Below are 18,139 nucleotides of genomic sequence, written 5' to 3'. Positions count from 1 at the left end.
CCTTGGTGGGAGAGGTTGCATTGAGCCAAGATCACGCCATTGCACTCCAGCCTGGGCAACAGAGTGAGACCCTGTCTCAGAATAATAATAATAAAAATAAGAAATTGGCCAGGTGTAGTAGCATACTCCTGGGAGGCTGAGGTGGGCGGATTGCTTGAGCCCAGGAGTTCAAGGGTGCAGTGAGCTATGATGACACCACTGTACTCCAGCCTGGGCAACAGAGTGAGACCCCAACCCTAAAACAAAAAAACCAAAAAACCACAATGAAATACCACTGCACACCCACCATGATGGCTATAATCAGAAAGTCAGATAATAAGTATTGGCTAGGATGGGAGAAATCAGAACCCTCACATTGCTGGTCAAAGTGTAACGTGGTGCAGCTTCTTGGGAAAACTGTCTGGTGGTTCCTCAAAATTTAAACATGTTTTGTATTTTTAGTAGAGACGGGGTTTCACCATGTCACCCAGGCTGGTCTTGGCTCTGCCTCCCAAAGTGCTGGGATTACGGGCATGAGCCACCACGCCCAGCCAAGTTCCTCAAATTTTTAAATATAAGCGGTATCATATGATTCAGCAATTTTACTCCTAGGTATATGCCCAAGGCAATTGAAAACATGTCCACATAAAACTTGTACATGAATATTCATGGTGACGCTAATATCCAAAAGATAGAAGCAACCTAAATGCCCATCAGCCAATGAATGGATAAATAAAATGTGGTATATCGATACAATGGAACGTTATTCAGACAGGAATGAAGTACTGATACGTGCTACAACATGGCTGAACCTTGAAAACATGCTAAGGAGAAGCCAAACTCAAAGATCGTATACCATATGGTTCCACTTGTATGAAATGCCCAGAATAGGCAAATTGCAAGAGACGAAAAGTAGGTTAGTGGTTGCCAGGGGCTGGGAGCTGGGTAGGAGGCAGGTGGGGTTGGGGAGTGACTGTACCAGTTTTGCGGTGGTAGACATGTTCCTTGTATTTTTGGTTTTTTGTTTTGTTTTTTGTTTTGAGATAAGGTCTCACTGTTGCCCAGGCTAGAGTGCAGTGGCACTGTCATAGCTCACTGTAGCCTCGAATTCCCAGGCTTAAGTGTTCCTCCCACCTCAGCCTTCTGAGTAGCTGGGACTACAGGCAAGAGTCACCATACCCAGTTAATTTTTAATTTTTTTTTTCTTTTTCTTTGAGGTGGAGTCTCACTCTGTTGCCCAGGCTGGAGTGCAGTGGCGCGATCTCAGCTCATTGCAACCTTTGCCTCACGGATTCAAGCAATTCTCCTGCCTCAGTCTCCTGAGTAGCTGGAACTACAGGCGTGCGCCACCACGCCCGGCTACTTTTTGTATTATTAGTTAGAGATGAGGTTTCACCATGTTGGCCATGAGAGACAGGACTAGCTGGATTTCCTAGGCCGACTAAGAATTCCTAAGCCTAGCTGGGGAAGGTGATTGCACCCACCTTTAAACACGGGGCTTGTAACTCAGCTCACACCTGACCAATCAGGCAGTAAAGAGGGCTCACTAAAATACCAGTTAGGTTAAAGGCAGGAGGTAAAGAAATAGTCAAATCATCTATCATCTGAGAGCACAGGAGGAGGGACAGTGATTGGGATATAAACCCCAGGCATTTGAGCCGGGAGTGGGCAACCCCCTTTGGTTCCCCTCCCGCTGTATGGGAGCTCTGTTCTCCCTCTATTAAATCTTGCAACCGCACACTCTTCTGGTCAACGTTTGTTCCGGCTTGAGCTGAGCTTTCGCTTACCGTCCTTCACTGCTGTTCACTGCCGTCACAGACCCACTGTTGACTTCCACCCCTCCAGATATGGCAGGGTGTCTGCTGCATTTCTGATCCAGCGAGGCGCCCATTGCTGCTCATTCGGGCTAGAGGCTTGCCATTGTTCCTGCCCGGCTAAGTGCTTGAGTTTGTCCTAATCGAGCTAAACACTAGTCGCTGGGTTCCACGGTTCTCTTCCATGACCCACAGCTTCTAATAGAGCTGTAACACTCACTGCATGGCCCAAGGTTCAATTCCATGGAATCCGTGAGGCCAAGAACGTCAGGTCAGAGAACAAAAGGCTTGCTGCCATCTTGGGAGCAGCCACCATCATCTTGGGAGCTCTAAGAACAAAGACCCACCGGTAACAGCCAGGCTGGTCTTGAACTCCTGACCTCGTGATCTGCCCGCCTTGGCCTCCCAAAGTGCTGGGATTACAGGTGTGAGCCACCTTGCCCAGCCTTGTTCTGGAATTAGATAGTGGTGATTGTTGCACAATCTTGTGAATATACTAAAACTCCCTGAATTTTATGTAAAAGGGTGAATTTTTTGGTATGTTATGTGAATTACATTTCCATTTTTAAAAGTTGATTCTCCAAATTATGTACATATTTAAAGAGTACATGAAAGAGAGGGAGAGAAAGAAAAGCTGGATGCAAGATGCTGCAACCTGATTCCACTCACTCCTAGATTTATTGAGTACCTGCTATGTGAAAGGCACCAGTCCAGGCAGTGGGTTCCCACAGCGAACAGAACCCTCCTCTGGGGAGCTTATGCTGCACTTGGGAGGGAGACTGGTTATGAACAAAGAACATAGTTTTCGATGGTGATAGGTGCAGTGAGTAAAACAATGCAGTGTGAGGCCGGGTATGTTGGCTCACGCCTGTAATTCCAGCACTTTGGGAGGCTGAGGTGGGCGGATCACCTGAGGTTCGGAGTTCGAGACCAGCCTGACCAACATGGAGAAACTCCGTCTCTACTAAAAATACAAAATTAGCTGGGCCTGTAATCCCAGCTATTTGGGACGCTGAGGCCGGAGAATAGCTTGAACTTGGGAGGCAGAAGTTGCATTGAGCCAAGATCACGCCATTGCACTCCAGCCTGGGCAACAAAAGCGAAACTCCGTCTGAAAAAAAAAAAAAAAAAAAAAAAACCAAAACAGCAATGCAGAGTGGAGTGATAGCCCAGAGGAGATGGCAGAGTCCAGGAAGGCCTCCTGGGATGCTGACATTTGAGGCATGTCCTGAGTGATGAGACAAAACCAGCTCTATAAAGAGCTAGATGAAAGTCTTAGACCAGTATTTCTCATGAGGAGGAGACAGCACTCCAAAATCCATCCTTTGGTCTGGCGCGATGGCTCACACCTGTAATCCCAGCAGTTTGGGAGGCCGAGGCGGGTGGATTACCTGGGATCAGGAGTTCAAGATCAGCCTGGCCAACATGGCAGAAATCCATCTCTACTGAAAATATAAAAATTAGCCGGGTGTGATGGTGGGTGTCTGTAATGCCAGCTACTCGGGAGGCTGAGGCAGGAGAATCACTTGAACCCGGGAGGTGGAGGCTGCAGTGAGCCAAGATCATGCCACTGCACTCCAACCTGGCGACAGAGCGAGACTCTGTCTCAAAAAACAAACAAACAAAATCCGTCCTTTGCAGCAGCAACACACACGCTTTCTGGCACCTCATAGTGGGTTGTCCAAGACTGGAACACTGGCTGCAGGGAGGGGGCCGGGTGCAAAGAGCTGGTTTCTGGGTGGACACGCAGGACCTTTGGAATGCTCACTACCCCACTCAGCAGTATTTATACCTCTCCTACAACTGCGAAGTCAGAGCTTTTTCATGTAGGCTGAGAAAACTCCGAATAAGGCAACTTCAGGCCAGGACATAAGATGCATTCCATATTTCACTGTAATTGCTTTCAAATTAGGTTATGTCGTCATGTAACAGGCACACACAGTGCACTTGCTTTGCCCCGAGTCGGGGTTGGGTCCTGGACAGGCAGCCCTGTGTGTCGCTGAACTGCCGCAGCGCCAGCCCTGATTGCCTGGGCAGCGGGGCTGTCTGCGTCCCACGTTGCTGCACCCATCTAATTTGTGGCTGTGTTATCGTGACCTGCTCATTTTCTGTTCTTTCAACCTGCTCCCTGGCTTTTATCTCCTTCAGAATCTGGTGGCAGTGGATCTTCAAAAAGTGCTCAGGTGTGCAGTCTCACAGACGCTCCACAGGCCCCCTTGCCAGGGCGAGCACCTCTGCCTGTGCCACTGGTAACCCAGATTCTAGAAGGCTTAGCCGTCTGGCCCTGAAAGCGCCTTTATAGTTGGTGATGAAGCCCATGGGCTGGGGAGCCGTTTCTGCTTTCAGGAACTGAAAAGATGCCCCAGTGGGGCTAGGCCTTGCCTGAGGTCTGGCAATAGCCTGCCAGATGGGTGATAAGAAGGCCTACCCAGGTGATAAGCCTACCCAGGAATAAATAGCTGTACCTCCCCTGTGTCCAAGCCCTGGACATCCTTCCCTAGGACCTGTGGAAGCAGGAACCATGGGCAGCGTCAGAGGCCACAGCAGGCAAGGTGGGAGTTCAGGAGGTGGGACGGCACCCTCCGCCTCAAAGCAACTGATGCCCCAGCAGAGCGACAAACCCTACACGGTATTTCAGAGCCAAGGTTTGAAAACTCCCAGGGTGCTAGGGAGCTCCTTCTGGCCTCTGGGTACCTGGGGGTGGGGCTGGCTGTGGCCAGTTGCAGTCAACCCTGAGCCTGGGCAAAATGTATGCAGGCTGGTCCTCCTAGGTGATATTCTCCTAGGCGGGTGGGCAGTGTACACCATAGAAAAGGGTTGCGGCATGAGGCAGCAAACGGTTTTTTCAAAAATCTTGTCAAGCGCGGGGTCTGTGGAATCCACATGTGAGCATCAGCCTGGTGAGTGGGGAGAGTGAAGCCCGCGATCCAGTCTGGATCCTGTGCTACACAGGGCAGAGCCGGCATACTCACCCCTCCTGAGGGATCGCTCGAGCCTATTTCTAGGCCTAAAGCGACTTTGCAGGAGACTCCCTTTATTCTGGGCTTAGTGGAATTCCAGCTTCCAACAGCCATTTCCCTCCACCCCCTTCAGTTCTGAGAACATGTTTTGTAACAGGAAGGCAGGAAGAAAAGAGAAGGCGAGTTTGTTCAGCTGGGTCAGCCGCATCCCACCAGGGCCCTTTCTTCCCTCCAGCTCACCATCTCTCTGTCCACGGGAACCACTCGGTTGCCCTGTGTCTGCTGAATGTTTGTTTCTTAATCAGTGCCCCAGAGTAGAGAGGGCTTTGCCTCTTCGGGTTGAGGCAGGGAGTCATTGATGAATGGCTCATTAAAGCCCACTGCTGCCACATTCCTGGGTGCTTAGGTCACCTCCTGAACAATATCCATCATTCATTCACCTACCACCCCACATCCTGGCGGCTAGGAGGGGTCCCTGTGACGCAGGAAGGACTTTATGACCAGAAATGCTAGGTCTCCGTCTCCCTCCTGCAGCCCACAGTGACAAAGCAGAAACTGCTCTTGGGGACCCCTGAAGCCTGCCTTAGCTGGGTCACCATGGGCCTTGGCACACGGAGAGGTGACAGTGGATCCCAACTCAACCGACAAGCTCGCTTTTCTCTGTTCTTCCACCCCCCTTCCCCCCACTCACACCCTGTGCTATTTTAGCAACCAGAGAAGCCTCTTTAATAGGCTGCCCGTGTGCAGGGGCAAGCTCTGAAGCCTCCTCTCTGTGGTTTGGTTCACATGTGTTCTCAAAGACAGATGAGTCCACATCCTTCCTTCCTCCCTAGATAGGTCAAGGGCTGGGTGCAGGCTGCCTTCACAAGAGGGCCAGGGACAGACTGGGAGCAGCTGGGCCCACCTTTTGAGAAGCGGGCGAGCTGCTGGGGCGTTGCTCTGCCTGCCTGCCTTGCTCTCTGAGTTCACCTCTAGCTTGGGAACCAAGGGTGGGCTGGGGCCTTCTTTTTTTTTTTTTTTTTTTTTTTTTTGAAACGGAGTCTTACTCTGTCTCCCAGGCTGGAGTGCGGTGGCGCGATCTTGGCTCACTGCAACCTCTACCTCCCGGGTTCAAGAGATTCTCCTGTCTCAGCTCCCCGAGTAGCTGGGATTACAGGAGCCCGCCACCACGCCCAGCTAATTTTTGTATTTTCAGTAGAGACGAGGTTTCACTATGTTGGCCAGGCTGGTCTCGAACCCCTGACCTCAAGTGATCCACCCGCCTTGGCCTCCCAAAGTGCTGGGATTACAGGTGCGAGCCACCGTGCCCGGCCCTGGCTGGGGGCTTCTTGACCTGACTCTGCTGTCTCTCCCTCACTGGCCAGCACCTCCCATTCTACTCAGACATAGTGGAATGAATGCCCACCCCATGTTTGTATGTATCATCTGTGTCTGTGTGACATTAAGCAAGTCACTGAACCTCTCCCTGCCTCAGTTTCCTCATCAAATGGAGATAATATCTCTCGTGATCATGGGGTTGGAGGTTTTAAAGAGTTGCTAATGTGTAAATAGTAAGAACTAGCAATTAGCCATTATAGCATAATTACCTTTAATATGTCATGCCCCCCGCACCCCAATACTGAATGTAATTTTGGGGGGGTGCGGGTTGAGACAGGGTCTGACTCTGTCACCCAGGCTGGAGTGCACTGACACAATCTCAGCTCACTGCAACCTCTGCCTCCCAGGCACAAGCTGTCTTCTCAACTCAGCCTCTTGAGTAGCTGGGACTACAGGCGCTCAGTACCATGCCTGGCTAATTTTTGTAGTTTTTGTAGAGATGGGGTTTTGCCATGTTGCCTAGGCTGGTCTCGAACTCCCGGGCTAAAGCAATCCTCTCGCCTCGGCCTCCTAAAGTGCTGGGATTACAGGTGTGTGCCACCATGTCTGGCTGGCCAGAATGTAAATGATAACTGTTTTGCTTCCTCTTGTGTCCAGTACATAATAGGGCTCCAAGTCAGTATTTGTGAGGCAGGTGCATGCCTCTTAGGTGCAGTCCTGAGGGCATGGCCACTGCCATGTTCTGGATGGTCAGAGTCGCTGCTGCCCCTGGAAGATGACCACGATCATGAAGCCCAGGAGAGCTCGATGCTTTTTGCCTTTCCCTCCTCCCACAGAGGGCTGGCAGCCCTGGTTCCTCCCGAATGAAATAGAAACCTTGAGTTTGCATTTCTTCTTCGGCGTGCCAGCAGGGCACCTCTGCCTTCCTCTTCCTGCCAGGGGCAGGGAGTTTCTCTCAGGGGCTCTTCACCCTGCTTTATTCCTGGCCATCACACATTGACCCTTGTCCCTTTCGGCTCTTTCCCCACATGGCAGGGACAGCATGACCGTTTAATGGCTTTGTGAGGCCAGCATGCCAGCCTCACTCCTTTACTCCCTCCCTTCTCAGAGCGGGCTCTGTCCCTTCTGCAGGAGGGCCTTGGCACGTGCTCTTCCCAGTATCTGGAAGGTCTCCCTCATTTTTGTCTTATTAACTCCTCATCCTTCAGCTCCGAGTTTGAGAATGACCTCTTCAGGGACACCTTTCTGTGTCTGCCTCGCCACTCACTTGGTGCCCCCCTCCCCCGGCCACCATGCTGACCGCACTCTTCTGCTCCCATCACGGGAGGGGACACAAACTCGGCCCCAGGAGCCCAGCACCTGGCTTTAAACCCAGCTCTGTAACTTTCTAGGTGTGTGACTGATGGGAGCAAGCCACTTCACCTCTCAGGCCCTCCGTTTCCTCATCTGTAAAATGGAGGCAGTACTAGCACCTCCCTCCAGAGATGATTACGAGGGTGAGAGAATTAGTAAGTGACCAAGTGCCTCGAGCAGTGCCCGCCCCTAGTAGACTCTATGGAAGTGTCTGCTGCAGTTATTGCTGTTATTATTACCACTTCTCCTAAGGGCATTATTTCTGGAGTGGACTGATTGCTTGATTAATGAGATCAGACCTGGAGCCTCATGAGAGTGTCTGCTTTTGCTCACTGTTATGGATTCGGCACAGGGCCTGGCCCTCTGCTGACCCCCAGCACATGCTTGTCCAGGGAATGAATATGTACGGACCCATGGTGGCCTGGGGCATCATGAGGTCGGCTGCCCACATTCTGAGAATTCTGCATGGTGGAGGGCGGCGTGGTGGGCGCATAGGGCCTCCATCTATAGAAACCACCTCTCCACACCATCCACCCCACGCAGCGTAGTCTAAACCGGGTAGGGAGAGGAAGGATGGAAGCATAGTGTTATTTTTGTAACCAAGTAGAAAAAGCAATGAATTTTTAATGTCCCATTTGAACTCCAGCTCCTACCCACCAGTCTCTCCGCATGGAGAAGTGGCCGTCATGGTTGACCTGTTACCAAGGGTGGCCTTGTGAGTACAGGCTCTCCTCACCAGAGCTGAGGGCTTTGTGAACCTCTGATGTCAATAGATGCCCCTCATCTTCCAGGAGGACAAAACAGGGCAAAGCAAGACATGGGGTGAGGACAGGAGCACATCAGTGGGGTTCCCCAAGCCTGTGTCAGGTCTGGATCTGGGTGGGAGTTCCCTTCTGCGTCATCCAGGCCAGGCGAGTGGGCGTCCTCCCCGAGCACCTGTGCTTGGGGCTTTGCCTGCGTCAGTCAGGAAGACAGAGCACACGGAAGAGTTACCATTGATTTCAGAGCAGACCTTCCTTTGACACGCATTTAACACAGCACAGAGTGATTGACATGCATCCTTGTGTTTAATCCCTATCTTAACCTCTCAGTTACGGTCCTGTTTATCAGTGAGGAAACTGAGGCTTATTGCTTGCCTGAGGCCTCAGTGGCAGAGGCAAGATGTGAATCCGCACCTGTGTGATGCCCAAGCCAGAGCTCTTGTTTACTACCCAGAGAAGATGAGCACAGGTGGGATGTATGTATGGAGGGCAGGTAGTGCAGCAGCCCCTCTGAGGACAGGTGGCCAGAACCCAAGCGGCGAGGTTTGTTCACAGCCTCCACAAGGTGGGGTGGGGCCATCCACAGAGGGTCTCCTGCCGTCCCATTTTCCCTGCATACCAGTGGGTGGTCTGAGGGCCTTTGCAGAGAAGAGACTGGATGTCAGCGCATGCTGGTGTGTGTGTGTACATGCACATACATGCGTGTGATTCATCTGGCTCTTTCTTTATGCCAAGGAGCCTGTCAGATGCTTTAAATGTATTTTCCCCAGTTTAGTTCTTAGAACACACTGCAGGAGGTAGATTCTGATAAATCAATCTTACAGGGAAGGAAACAGACTTAAGTAGGTAAAGTCACTTGATTGAAAACATGGAATGAGTAAGCCAAGGGGCTGGCATTCAAACCCAAACCCAGGTCTGTGCCCCTGCAGAGCCTGCAGGAGCAGCCCACACAGGCTGAGGCTGTGAGGGGTGCTGTTTGCACGCGTGTCCGGCCTTCCCTGCAGCCCAGGTGCCTAGGTCTGGGCCTGGCAACACCAGAGCACGGGGCCTTGCCCTCGGGGAACAGCGCTCTTGTGTCCTCAGGCTGTGGGATGTGTCTCGGCTACTTTGCTGCCCAGCAGTGCCTGCTGTCAGGCACATGGGAGAGTAGAGGCCTAGCATCCGTGGCCACTTCCTTCCCAGCCCATTTGCTGCTGCCCTCTGCTCCGCAGGACTGCTGGGCTCCACAACGCTTGCTGCCTGCCATCAAGGCTGACAGTGCTCTGGGGCTGTAAAGGTGCAGGCGCCGTACTTCCCACCTCCTGGAGCTCGCACATGGTAGGAGAGAAAGCTCATGTGCATGAAACATCCAATGAGACTAAAAGTAACTGAGGGATGCTACGGGAGAGGTGCTGAGGGTGGGCCAGGGACAGAGCAGGCACACTGTGGAAGGGGTGGGCAAGACTCCTGAGACCAGGGCAGGGAGGGAGGAGACGCTGGGAGGCACAGGGCCATCCAGAGAGCTGCCACTTCCTGAGCATTGCCATGCACGCTGCAGGCATGGCCATCTTGAGTCCTCACACTGCCCGTGGCCTAGGTGGGGTCTTCATCCCCATGTTGCAGAGGAGGAAATGGAAGTTAGGAAGGTTGGGTGACGTGCCCGCATGAGTGGTGTAAGCAGGGTTCCCACACTGGGCTCTCTGAATTCAGCATTGTATGGGGGAGGCTGGGAAGGTGAGTTAGTACTCTCCATAATGAGAACCTGCTTTGGGTCCCCTCCCCTCAAGGAACTCATAGCCATGGGAGGGTGGGAGACAAGAACTGTTAGAGACCAGAGAGCAAGGGCGTGATGCGGTCTGCAGGCCGTCCGAGGCAGAACCGGGTCAGGGAGGCCATGGTGCGGGTACCCTCCAGGCATGGCATTTGGCCTGACTTTTGAGGGGTGCCCAGGGCTGGCTACATGGCGGGGCAGAGGTATCTTTAGTGGGGGAACAGCGTCGTGCCACCAGGAGGGGTCTCTGTCTCCCAGGTAGAGGAATTCTCCATGGCGAGAGGTGGTGGTGGCGGGGGTGGTCTAGCTCTCCACGCTTGCCCCCTTTCGGATTTGGAAGGAAGTCCCATGCTGGGTCCACGGTGTGGTATGGCGTATTAGGCAGCTGCTTTGTCTGGGAGGGGGCTTTGTGTCGAGTCTCCCTGAATGAGCAGGGCTGGCGACAGTTGTCAAAACACATGGTGCCTGGCCAGAGCCTCCGTAGAAGCCCCTTGTCCTCCGCGTGGTCTCCGCCTGCACCCGGGCCGTGGAATGTGCTCTTGTGTGTCCCTGGCTGTCTGCCCGCTTCTACACTGGCCCCTGCAGATGGAGGGGGTGGGGTACAGGGGTTCCTATAAGAAGCAGTCACTTGGGGTTTTTCCCAGGCCCTGTTACAGGAGGGTGCGTGGGCTGGTTTCCCTGAAGGCGCCTGGGCGTGTTGGCATTAACTGATCTGAGATCTTCTGTGGCCCTGATGTCTATGAGCATGCCCCAGCTTGCGGGGGGCTGAGTAGCTGGGCACCACCAGGAGGCTGTGTGCCCTGTGCTTGGGTGTACCCATGCCCTGTCAGCATCGTTGGTCTGTTAGGGTCAGGGACTTAGGCTTCTTGTTTAGTACCCTCCTTCCCTTCCAATTGATCCTCAGAAACATTTTCCTTAGATGCGACTGCCTAACCTTGGTGAGGGGGCCTGCCTCCCACTTGACTTCCAGCCTCCTCTAAGCTGCACTGAGTCTTAAAAATAGGAAGGATAGGGCCGGGTGTGGTGGCTCACACCTGTAATCCCAGCACTTTGGGAGGCTGAGGCGGGCAGATCACTTGAAGCCAGGAGTTCAAGACCAGCCTGGCTAACATGGTAAAACACCATCTCTACTAAAAAGACAAAAATTAGCTGGGCATGTTGGCATACACCTGTAGTCCCAGCTACTCAGGAGGCTGAGGCATGAGAATCGCTTGAACCCAGGAGGTGGAGGTTGCAGTGAGCTGAGATTGCGCCACAGCACTCCAGCCTGGGTGTCAGAGCGAGACTCCTTCTCAAAAAAAAAAAGAAAAAGAAAAAAAGAAAAAAGAATGGGAAGGATGGGGCATGGCATGTTCTCCAGGAGAGAGAGGGGCGGGGGCATCTTGCTCACAGGAAGCCAGGCAACACAGGCGTGTGCGCAGGGCTCAGAGGGTCTGTGTTCCTGGCCTTTCCTGGGAGGGCTTGCTGTTGGGCTGCCCAAAGCTCAAAGAGAGACTCGAGGAAATCCTGCATTTATGGGAGCTTTTCTTTTCCTGCCACTTTCCTGTTCTGGCTTGTATCTGTGCACATGATTAGAACGTGGCAGCCTGAGCTCCTGCCTCAGAAGGGCAGCCGCGGGTCACGGAAGCCAGGGTCCAGCTAGGGCCTTTGGGTCTGGCTGGCAGATGAAGGGCTGACCTTCATCAAGAAAATAAGCCCCATGAGGGCAGGAGCCCGACCTGTTGATTCCACACCACAGAGCCTGGTGCTCAGTCGTGTTTGTGTGACCAAGTAAGCCGGCGGTGGGCTGAGGCACTTTTATCTGATGTGTGTACTGGTCTCCCTTGAGGCAGCTTGGGGGTGTGGAAAAAGCACATGTTGCCAAAATTGACAGACTTGGGTTCAAATCCAAGCTCTGCCACTTACCACCTGGATGGTCTCGTGGTGGGTCATTAACCACCCCTAGCCTCAGTTTCCTCACATCTGCCTCCCGGGGTCACTGTGAGGATCAGAAACAATGTGTGTATCAGCCATGTACGGTGTGTGTCAGCGAGTGCTCTGTGGCAGCTGCAGTTCTCCTGAGGTCAGGGCTGCGGCCTGGCAGGTGTGTGGAGAGAGCCCCGACGGCCAGGCTGACTCTGCGCACTGTCCTTTATTCTGCTTCCCCAGACCTTCACAGCGTGGTGCAACTCCCACCTGCGGAAGGCAGGCACGCAGATCGAGAACATCGATGAGGACTTCCGAGACGGGCTCAAGCTCATGCTGCTCCTGGAGGTCATATCAGGTGAGGCTCCCAGCCATGCAGTGCAGCCCAGCCCTGGCACAGGTGCTCTGCCACAGCAGTCCCCAGAGACCCTGCCCACCCAGCTGTCCCATTGCTCCTGGGGAGGAGAGGGCACCCCTTAATAGCTGCATGGCGGTCTGGTGGGTGGGGCCAGAGTGGCCTGATGGGCCAACAGAGGAACCTGGTTTTGAAGAACAGAGGAGACTCTAAAGCCTCTCTCCCTTTCTTTCTCTCTGTCTCACCCCCTCTTCTTTTCTCTTTGTGCATTTCTCAGGGGAGCGGTTACCTAAGCCAGAGCGGGGGAAGATGAGAGTGCACAAAATCAACAATGTGAACAAAGCGCTGGACTTTATTGCCAGCAAAGGCGTCAAGCTGGTCTCCATCGGGGCAGAAGGTGAGCTGGAGATGGGGCAGTGAGGGTCCTGCTCAGTTTCTAACCTTTAGGCTCTGAAGCACAACATCTGCATTCTGAAGAGAAGTTTTGTTGGTGGCAGGGTGCTTGGGGCACTCAGAGCCCCAGTACATAGTCAGCAGTGATCACAACAACTGTTCTTTTTTTTTTTTCTTTTTTTTTTTTTTTTTTTTTTTTTTTTTTTTTTTTTTTTTTTTTTGAGACAGAGTCTCGCTCTGTCACCCAGGCTGGAGTGCAGTGGCGCAATCTCGGCTCACTGCAAGCTCCGCCTCCCGGGTTCACGCCATTCTCCTGCCTCAGCCTCTCCGAGTAGCTGGGACTACAGGCGCCCGCCACCACGCCCGGCTAATTTTTTTGTATTTTTAGTAGAGACGGGGTTTCGCCGTGGTCTCGATCTCCTGACCTCGTGATCCGCCTGCCTCGGCCTCCCAAAGTGCTGGGATTACAAGCGTGAGCCACCGCGCCCGGCCACAACAACTGTTCTTGATACGATGCTGGGCCCACAAGCTCCCCCAACCCCTTGGAAAAATCCGGTGGGCGCAGTCCAAATCTAGGAAGTGCAACCCACCCAACCACGGGGGCGGCGGCTTCTGCAGGGGGAGGGATGGTTTGACTCAGGTAGCCCTCACTGGTTCTCCTTGTGCCAGGCACAGCAGACAGTGACAAACACGTGCCATGGTCTCTCTCTGTACCAGGAACACCTTTCTCATTATGCCCTGCCCGGTATCAAAGAAGGGGACTGGAGGCCCCGTGTCAGGCATTGGGACAGGGAGTGCATGGCCAAAGGTCAGTGCCCAGACTTTGCCCTGTGTGCATGGGCTTGAAGAATTTCGCCTCTGACCACCCCAGGATCCTCCTGGGCCCCATGTAGATAACCAGGACCACAGTCCACTACCTGCAGGCCCTCACTAGAGCAGCAGGCCCTCAGCAGGGGCCCCTGGGTTGAGCTCCCAGGCGCTTTTAGAGGCAGGCGAGGCCTGATGGAGCCCAGAAGCTCCCCAGCAGTGTGGGCTCGCAGTCTGCTCATTAGTCAGAGTAAGGTTTCTTCACCCTGACATCCATGTTGTCCCAGCTTCTAGAAAAACAAAGTAAACTAATTGCCGTTAATGACAGGGCTCTGAGAGTTTGGCCAAGACTCCGGGCCAGAATGTGTGTACTGAGTTTCAAGGCTCTGCCCCGGCCCAGGACCTCTGCGATGAGGGGTGCCAAGCCTTGCATGCCACAGTCGAGGTGGTTGGTGTTTGTTTAAAAAAATCACAACCCAAAAATTCAGTCAGGCCCTGAGATTTTCTGTCCTTGCATGGATCTTTCCTCCAGGCTCTGTTCCAGCCTTCTGCTTCTCACAGCTGCATTTATTTTGCTCAAATGCTAGTCTGTAAATACAGAAGGGGTTAGAGGAGAGACCCATGGCAGTCATCAGTTTTCATTGGAGAAAAACTTGGTCTAAAAATGTTCTCTGTTCATGCCCAAATTGGTTTACTCCCAATCCCTGCGACCGTGGGGCCCCAGAACAAAGCCTAATGGAGGCGATCCTGGGACTCAAGGCACCTGAGAACCCCGCCCCACCCTGTCCCCCTGTCCTTCCACATGATCGGGCATTCGCGGGAGTACTGGCTTCCCGTGGGGGTGATGAGAGGGGCTGGAGGCACAGCTGTAGGTCAGAGAAGCAGCTGGTGGATGTGTCATGAGAAACGCCATCCTCTTCTCCTCACTGGAACTCCATAAGCCCTCGGTGACCAGCTGCACCTGTACCCGCTGAGCCGGGGAGCTGCGGCCTTGCCCATCTCTGCAGGCCTGGCCCTCGGGGTGCATAGAATAGATTTCCTGAGGCTCGAGCTGCCTCACTGCACTAAGGGGCAGGTGGTGCTGCTCAGTTTCTGGGTCTGGGGCTCTGAACCCTAGGACAGGGTGGACACTGGGTCCCTCTCCTGTCTCTCGGCAGCAGAATGAGCATATTTCCTCCTCCCAAAACCCGAAAGCTGTGGCTCATGGACACCCCCTTCCTCTGGGTGTGTTCCCGGGGGAAGGTGGGCCCCATCTTCTCTGTGACCTCTCCACCTGCTTCCAAGCAAGCCTGCCCTGGAGTGTTCTGCTCAGAGGTCAGTGAGCAGGGTCTCCTGTGGTGTCCAGGGCCTCCAGCTCTGCAGTTAGCTTTGGAACTCACCCCTGTGCCCAGCCCTTCCCCGAGAGTGGTTGCAGCAGTGGAGCCCCTCTGTCTTCTTTGGAAGCCACTTCACCATGCCCCTTGCATATGGCATGTTGACAAGTCGGGAGGACTGCCCTAGGCATGGCTGGTTGGTGGACTCTGGGATGAGGCACTGCCTTCTCTCACCCATCCACAGACACACAGCTGCCCTGGGCCTTGCAGAGATGGTTTTTCTCTGAAGAGGGTGTGGTCCAAGCCCTTCTTTTGAGAAGTTTCAGCGATTTTTTTTTTTTTTTTTTTTTTTGAGATGGAGTCTCACTCTTGTCACCTAGGCTGGAGTGCAATGGTGCAGTCTCGGCTCACTGCAACCTCCGCCTCCCAGGCTCAAGCAATTCTCCTGCCTCAGCCTCCCGAGTAGCTGGGATTATAGGCACCCACCACCACACCAGGCTAATTTTTATATTTTTAGTAGAGACGGTGTTTCACCATCTTGGCCAGGCTGGTCTCGAACTCCTGACCTCAGGCGATCCACACCTGCGTTGGATCCCCAATTGCTGGGATTACAGGTGTGAGCCACCACACCCGGCCGCAAATGTTTGTTTTTAGGTTAGTTCAGAAAGCGTGCAGCCTGGCCACCTGGCCTCGGGCCCGTGCTCTCCCCTTCCTGACAACACAGCAGCCATGCTTGTTCCTCACCGGCCTTCCAGGCACTGGATCCAGTGGTGGTCAGAGCAGCCCCGCCCTCATGAGGGCAGGCAGACGGTGAACAAGTAAACAGCCCGACCAACACGTGATTTCACGTAGTGATGCCTTGGGGGCAGCACAGGGGCCAGGGAGAGGAACTGGGTTGGGGAGCTCCTTGGGACGGGCAGTCAGGGAAGCCACCGTGAGAGGTGACACAAGCAGTAGCTTGCACGATGAGAAGGACCAGCCAGTTGAGGGTTGCAGGCTAGGTGCGTGCTTTGTGAGTGGACAGAGCGCATCAAAGCAAGAAAGAGCCTGGCTTGCCCAGAGGATGCAGCTAGAGAATTCCGGGAGGATGGCAGGGCCTGGGCCTTCAGGGCAACAAGCCCTTTCCCTGTGGGCCAGGCATGGTGGCTCACACCTGCAATCCCAGCACTTTGGGAGGCCAAGGCGGGAAGATCACTTGAGCAGGAGTTTGAGACCAGCTTGGGTAACATAATAAGACCCAGCCTCTACAAAAAGTTTAAAAACTAGCCAGGTGTTGTGGCATGTGTCTGTGGTCCCAGCTACTCGGGAGACTGAGGCAAAAGGATTGCTTGAGCCCAGGCAGTCAAGGCTGCAGTGAGCTATGACTACTCCATTGCACTCCACCCAGCCAGACCCTGTCTCAAAAGAAGGAAACCAACCATGCTCGCTGCTGTGTCCATGTGGATTATGGGGGGGAAGGGTACATAGGAGGCAGCCGCATTGAGCTCTGGAGATGACAGTGGCTTGGTGGAGAGTGTCGGCAGTAGGATTGGAAGGAAGTGGACAGATTCACAATAAACAATAATGTAGTGCACATTTGCTGACTGTGAGATGAAAAAGACCACCTTTGCCCTGAGAGCGGGGGCCCGGGGTGCCCCCCCTGTAGTCAGGAGGTATGCAGATGAAGGCAGAAATGTACAGAGCACTGAGAGTTGAGAGAGGTGTGAACAGAGGCCACACGCCTGGGACTGGCCTCTTGGAGGAGCGGTTTTTTTAGTTGGGTCAGGAGAAGTTGCTGGCTGCAGGGCCAGAGACCCTTGTGGCCAGAAGCCTGCAGGCACTCAGCAGCAGGAGGCTCTGGGACAGCGCTGCCTAAAGACTGTTCCCTGTGTTTTCTCCTGAGGGAGGAGGAGGACGACGGGCCTGGGAGATGCAACCGGCATGGGGGTGGTTTGGAGCCTTTCTCTAGATGGGGCTGGAAGGCTACCTTCAGGTTGGGTGGAGGAGCCTCACTCTGGTTTTAACGACCTTCTGCCCTCTGCCCCCTTCCCTGTGTGCAGAGATTGTGGACGGCAACGCAAAGATGACCCTGGGAATGATCTGGACCATCATCCTTAGGTTCGCCATCCAGGACATCTCCGTGGAAGGTGAGAGCCACCTGTACTGCCCCCGCTTCCCACCTGAGTCAGGGCCGGTTAGAGGAGAGCTGAAGTGTGGTCTTCGTGCCTCAAGCCTCTTCCTGTTTCCTTGGGGTCACTCACAGGGCCTGGTCCTCACAGGAGTAGTCAGTGGGTGGCAGGTGAAGGGAGGCTCCTCCCAGCTGCCCACCTTTTGGCACCAGTGCCTTCCGAGTGCCTTTGCTCTCGCAGCCTCATCTCAGTGGACCCTCATGCCACCCTCATGAGATGGGCTAGGATGGCTGGGCCCGTTTTGCAGTCCAGGAACCCAAGTCCCAGAACAGACTAGTGAGAGAGTTGGGCCTGGGCCTGGTTCTCTGTCTGCTCAACATCCCCATCCTTGAAACTTGGCCCCCATGGACCCGTTATGAGCTCAGGCCGTCCAGGAATGGACGATTTCGCTTCCCTGCAAGCACCTGTGTGCACACAGGATGGGCAGAGCCACCTGGGCCAGCGTGCAGGGGCTCCCAGGTGCTGGGTCGCAGTGATGACCGGGAGAGATGTGCTTCCTGCCCTCGAAGGGCTCCCGGTCTGTGAGGACAGCCGAGCTATCCACGGGGAACAGAAGGGTCCCCTAGGCCTCTCCACAGCTGGTATTTCACCTTGTTCAAAAGAGGCCAAGGCCGGTATCAAGGGCTTGTCTGCAGTGTGTTCTGGTGGTGAAAGGCACAGGCTTGGTGGCCAGGCACATGGCACAGATTCAGGCCCTGACACCACCACCTCCTGGGGCAGCCCTGGTCAAGCGACTCTCCTCGGGGCCGTGAGGATTAAGCAGGGCCGTGTGTCCTGGCAGTTGGGCCTGGCACATCCGTCTGCATCCGGAATGGGAGTGGCTCTCCCGCTGCTATCACTGCTGCTGTTGTTAGGACTGATGCCTTCTCCCCTTGGGTTTTGTTTGACCCCCCAGGCCTGAGCCGAAAGTCCCATCCAACTTGGGCTGAGTTCTGAGGTTTTATTTTTGAGCCAGTGCTCACCGTCTTTGTGTGTTTTGCAGAGACCTCGGCCAAGGAAGGGCTCCTTCTCTGGTGCCAGAGAAAGACGGCCCCGTATAAGAACGTCAATGTGCAGAACTTCCACATCAGGTAAGCGTCAGTCCTGGTCATCCTCTCCCTTTCTCTGGGAACCTGAGATCCTTCCTCCCACCTGCCCTGTTTCCTGTGTTTTTGTCGTGGTCTGTGAGATGCCAGCCCTCAGTCAGCCCCTCCCTGGCCATAGGCCCTACAAGCCCATGGGAAGGTCACCTGGTCCTCTCTGAGGAAGAGGAGGCAGTTTCCCA

The 18,139-nt window shown here is 54.1% G+C and overlaps 1 protein-coding gene across 14 annotated transcripts in view; it reads left to right on the top strand.

Moving 5' to 3' along the window:
• The window catches only part of ACTN4 (actinin alpha 4), an 83,619-nt gene that overhangs the window by 41,163 nt on the left and 24,317 nt on the right, over positions 1 to 18,139 (top strand). For 12 of the 14 annotated variants that reach the window (XM_055250962.2, XM_055250963.2, XM_055250965.2 and 9 more), the window contains exons 2-5: positions 12,083 to 12,197; positions 12,472 to 12,591; positions 16,747 to 16,833; positions 17,858 to 17,945. The exons of 1 other annotated variant lie outside the window; for it this stretch is intronic. In XM_055250962.2, the coding sequence (XP_055106937.1) occupies positions 12,083 to 12,197; positions 12,472 to 12,591; positions 16,747 to 16,833; positions 17,858 to 17,945 (410 nt within the window). Of the gene's footprint in view, positions 1 to 12,082; positions 12,256 to 12,409; positions 12,592 to 16,746; positions 16,834 to 17,857; positions 17,946 to 18,139 lie in introns of all 14 variants that reach the window. One more of the 14 variants, XM_063621143.1, reaches the window with a different exon arrangement.

This window comes from Symphalangus syndactylus, chromosome 17 (assembly GCF_028878055.3).
Source record: "Symphalangus syndactylus isolate Jambi chromosome 17, NHGRI_mSymSyn1-v2.1_pri, whole genome shotgun sequence".
In the NCBI taxonomy this organism is placed as follows: domain Eukaryota; kingdom Metazoa; phylum Chordata; class Mammalia; order Primates; family Hylobatidae; genus Symphalangus; species Symphalangus syndactylus.
Note: the sequence above shows the minus strand (reverse complement) of the source record. Positions and strands in the feature narration are given on the sequence as shown.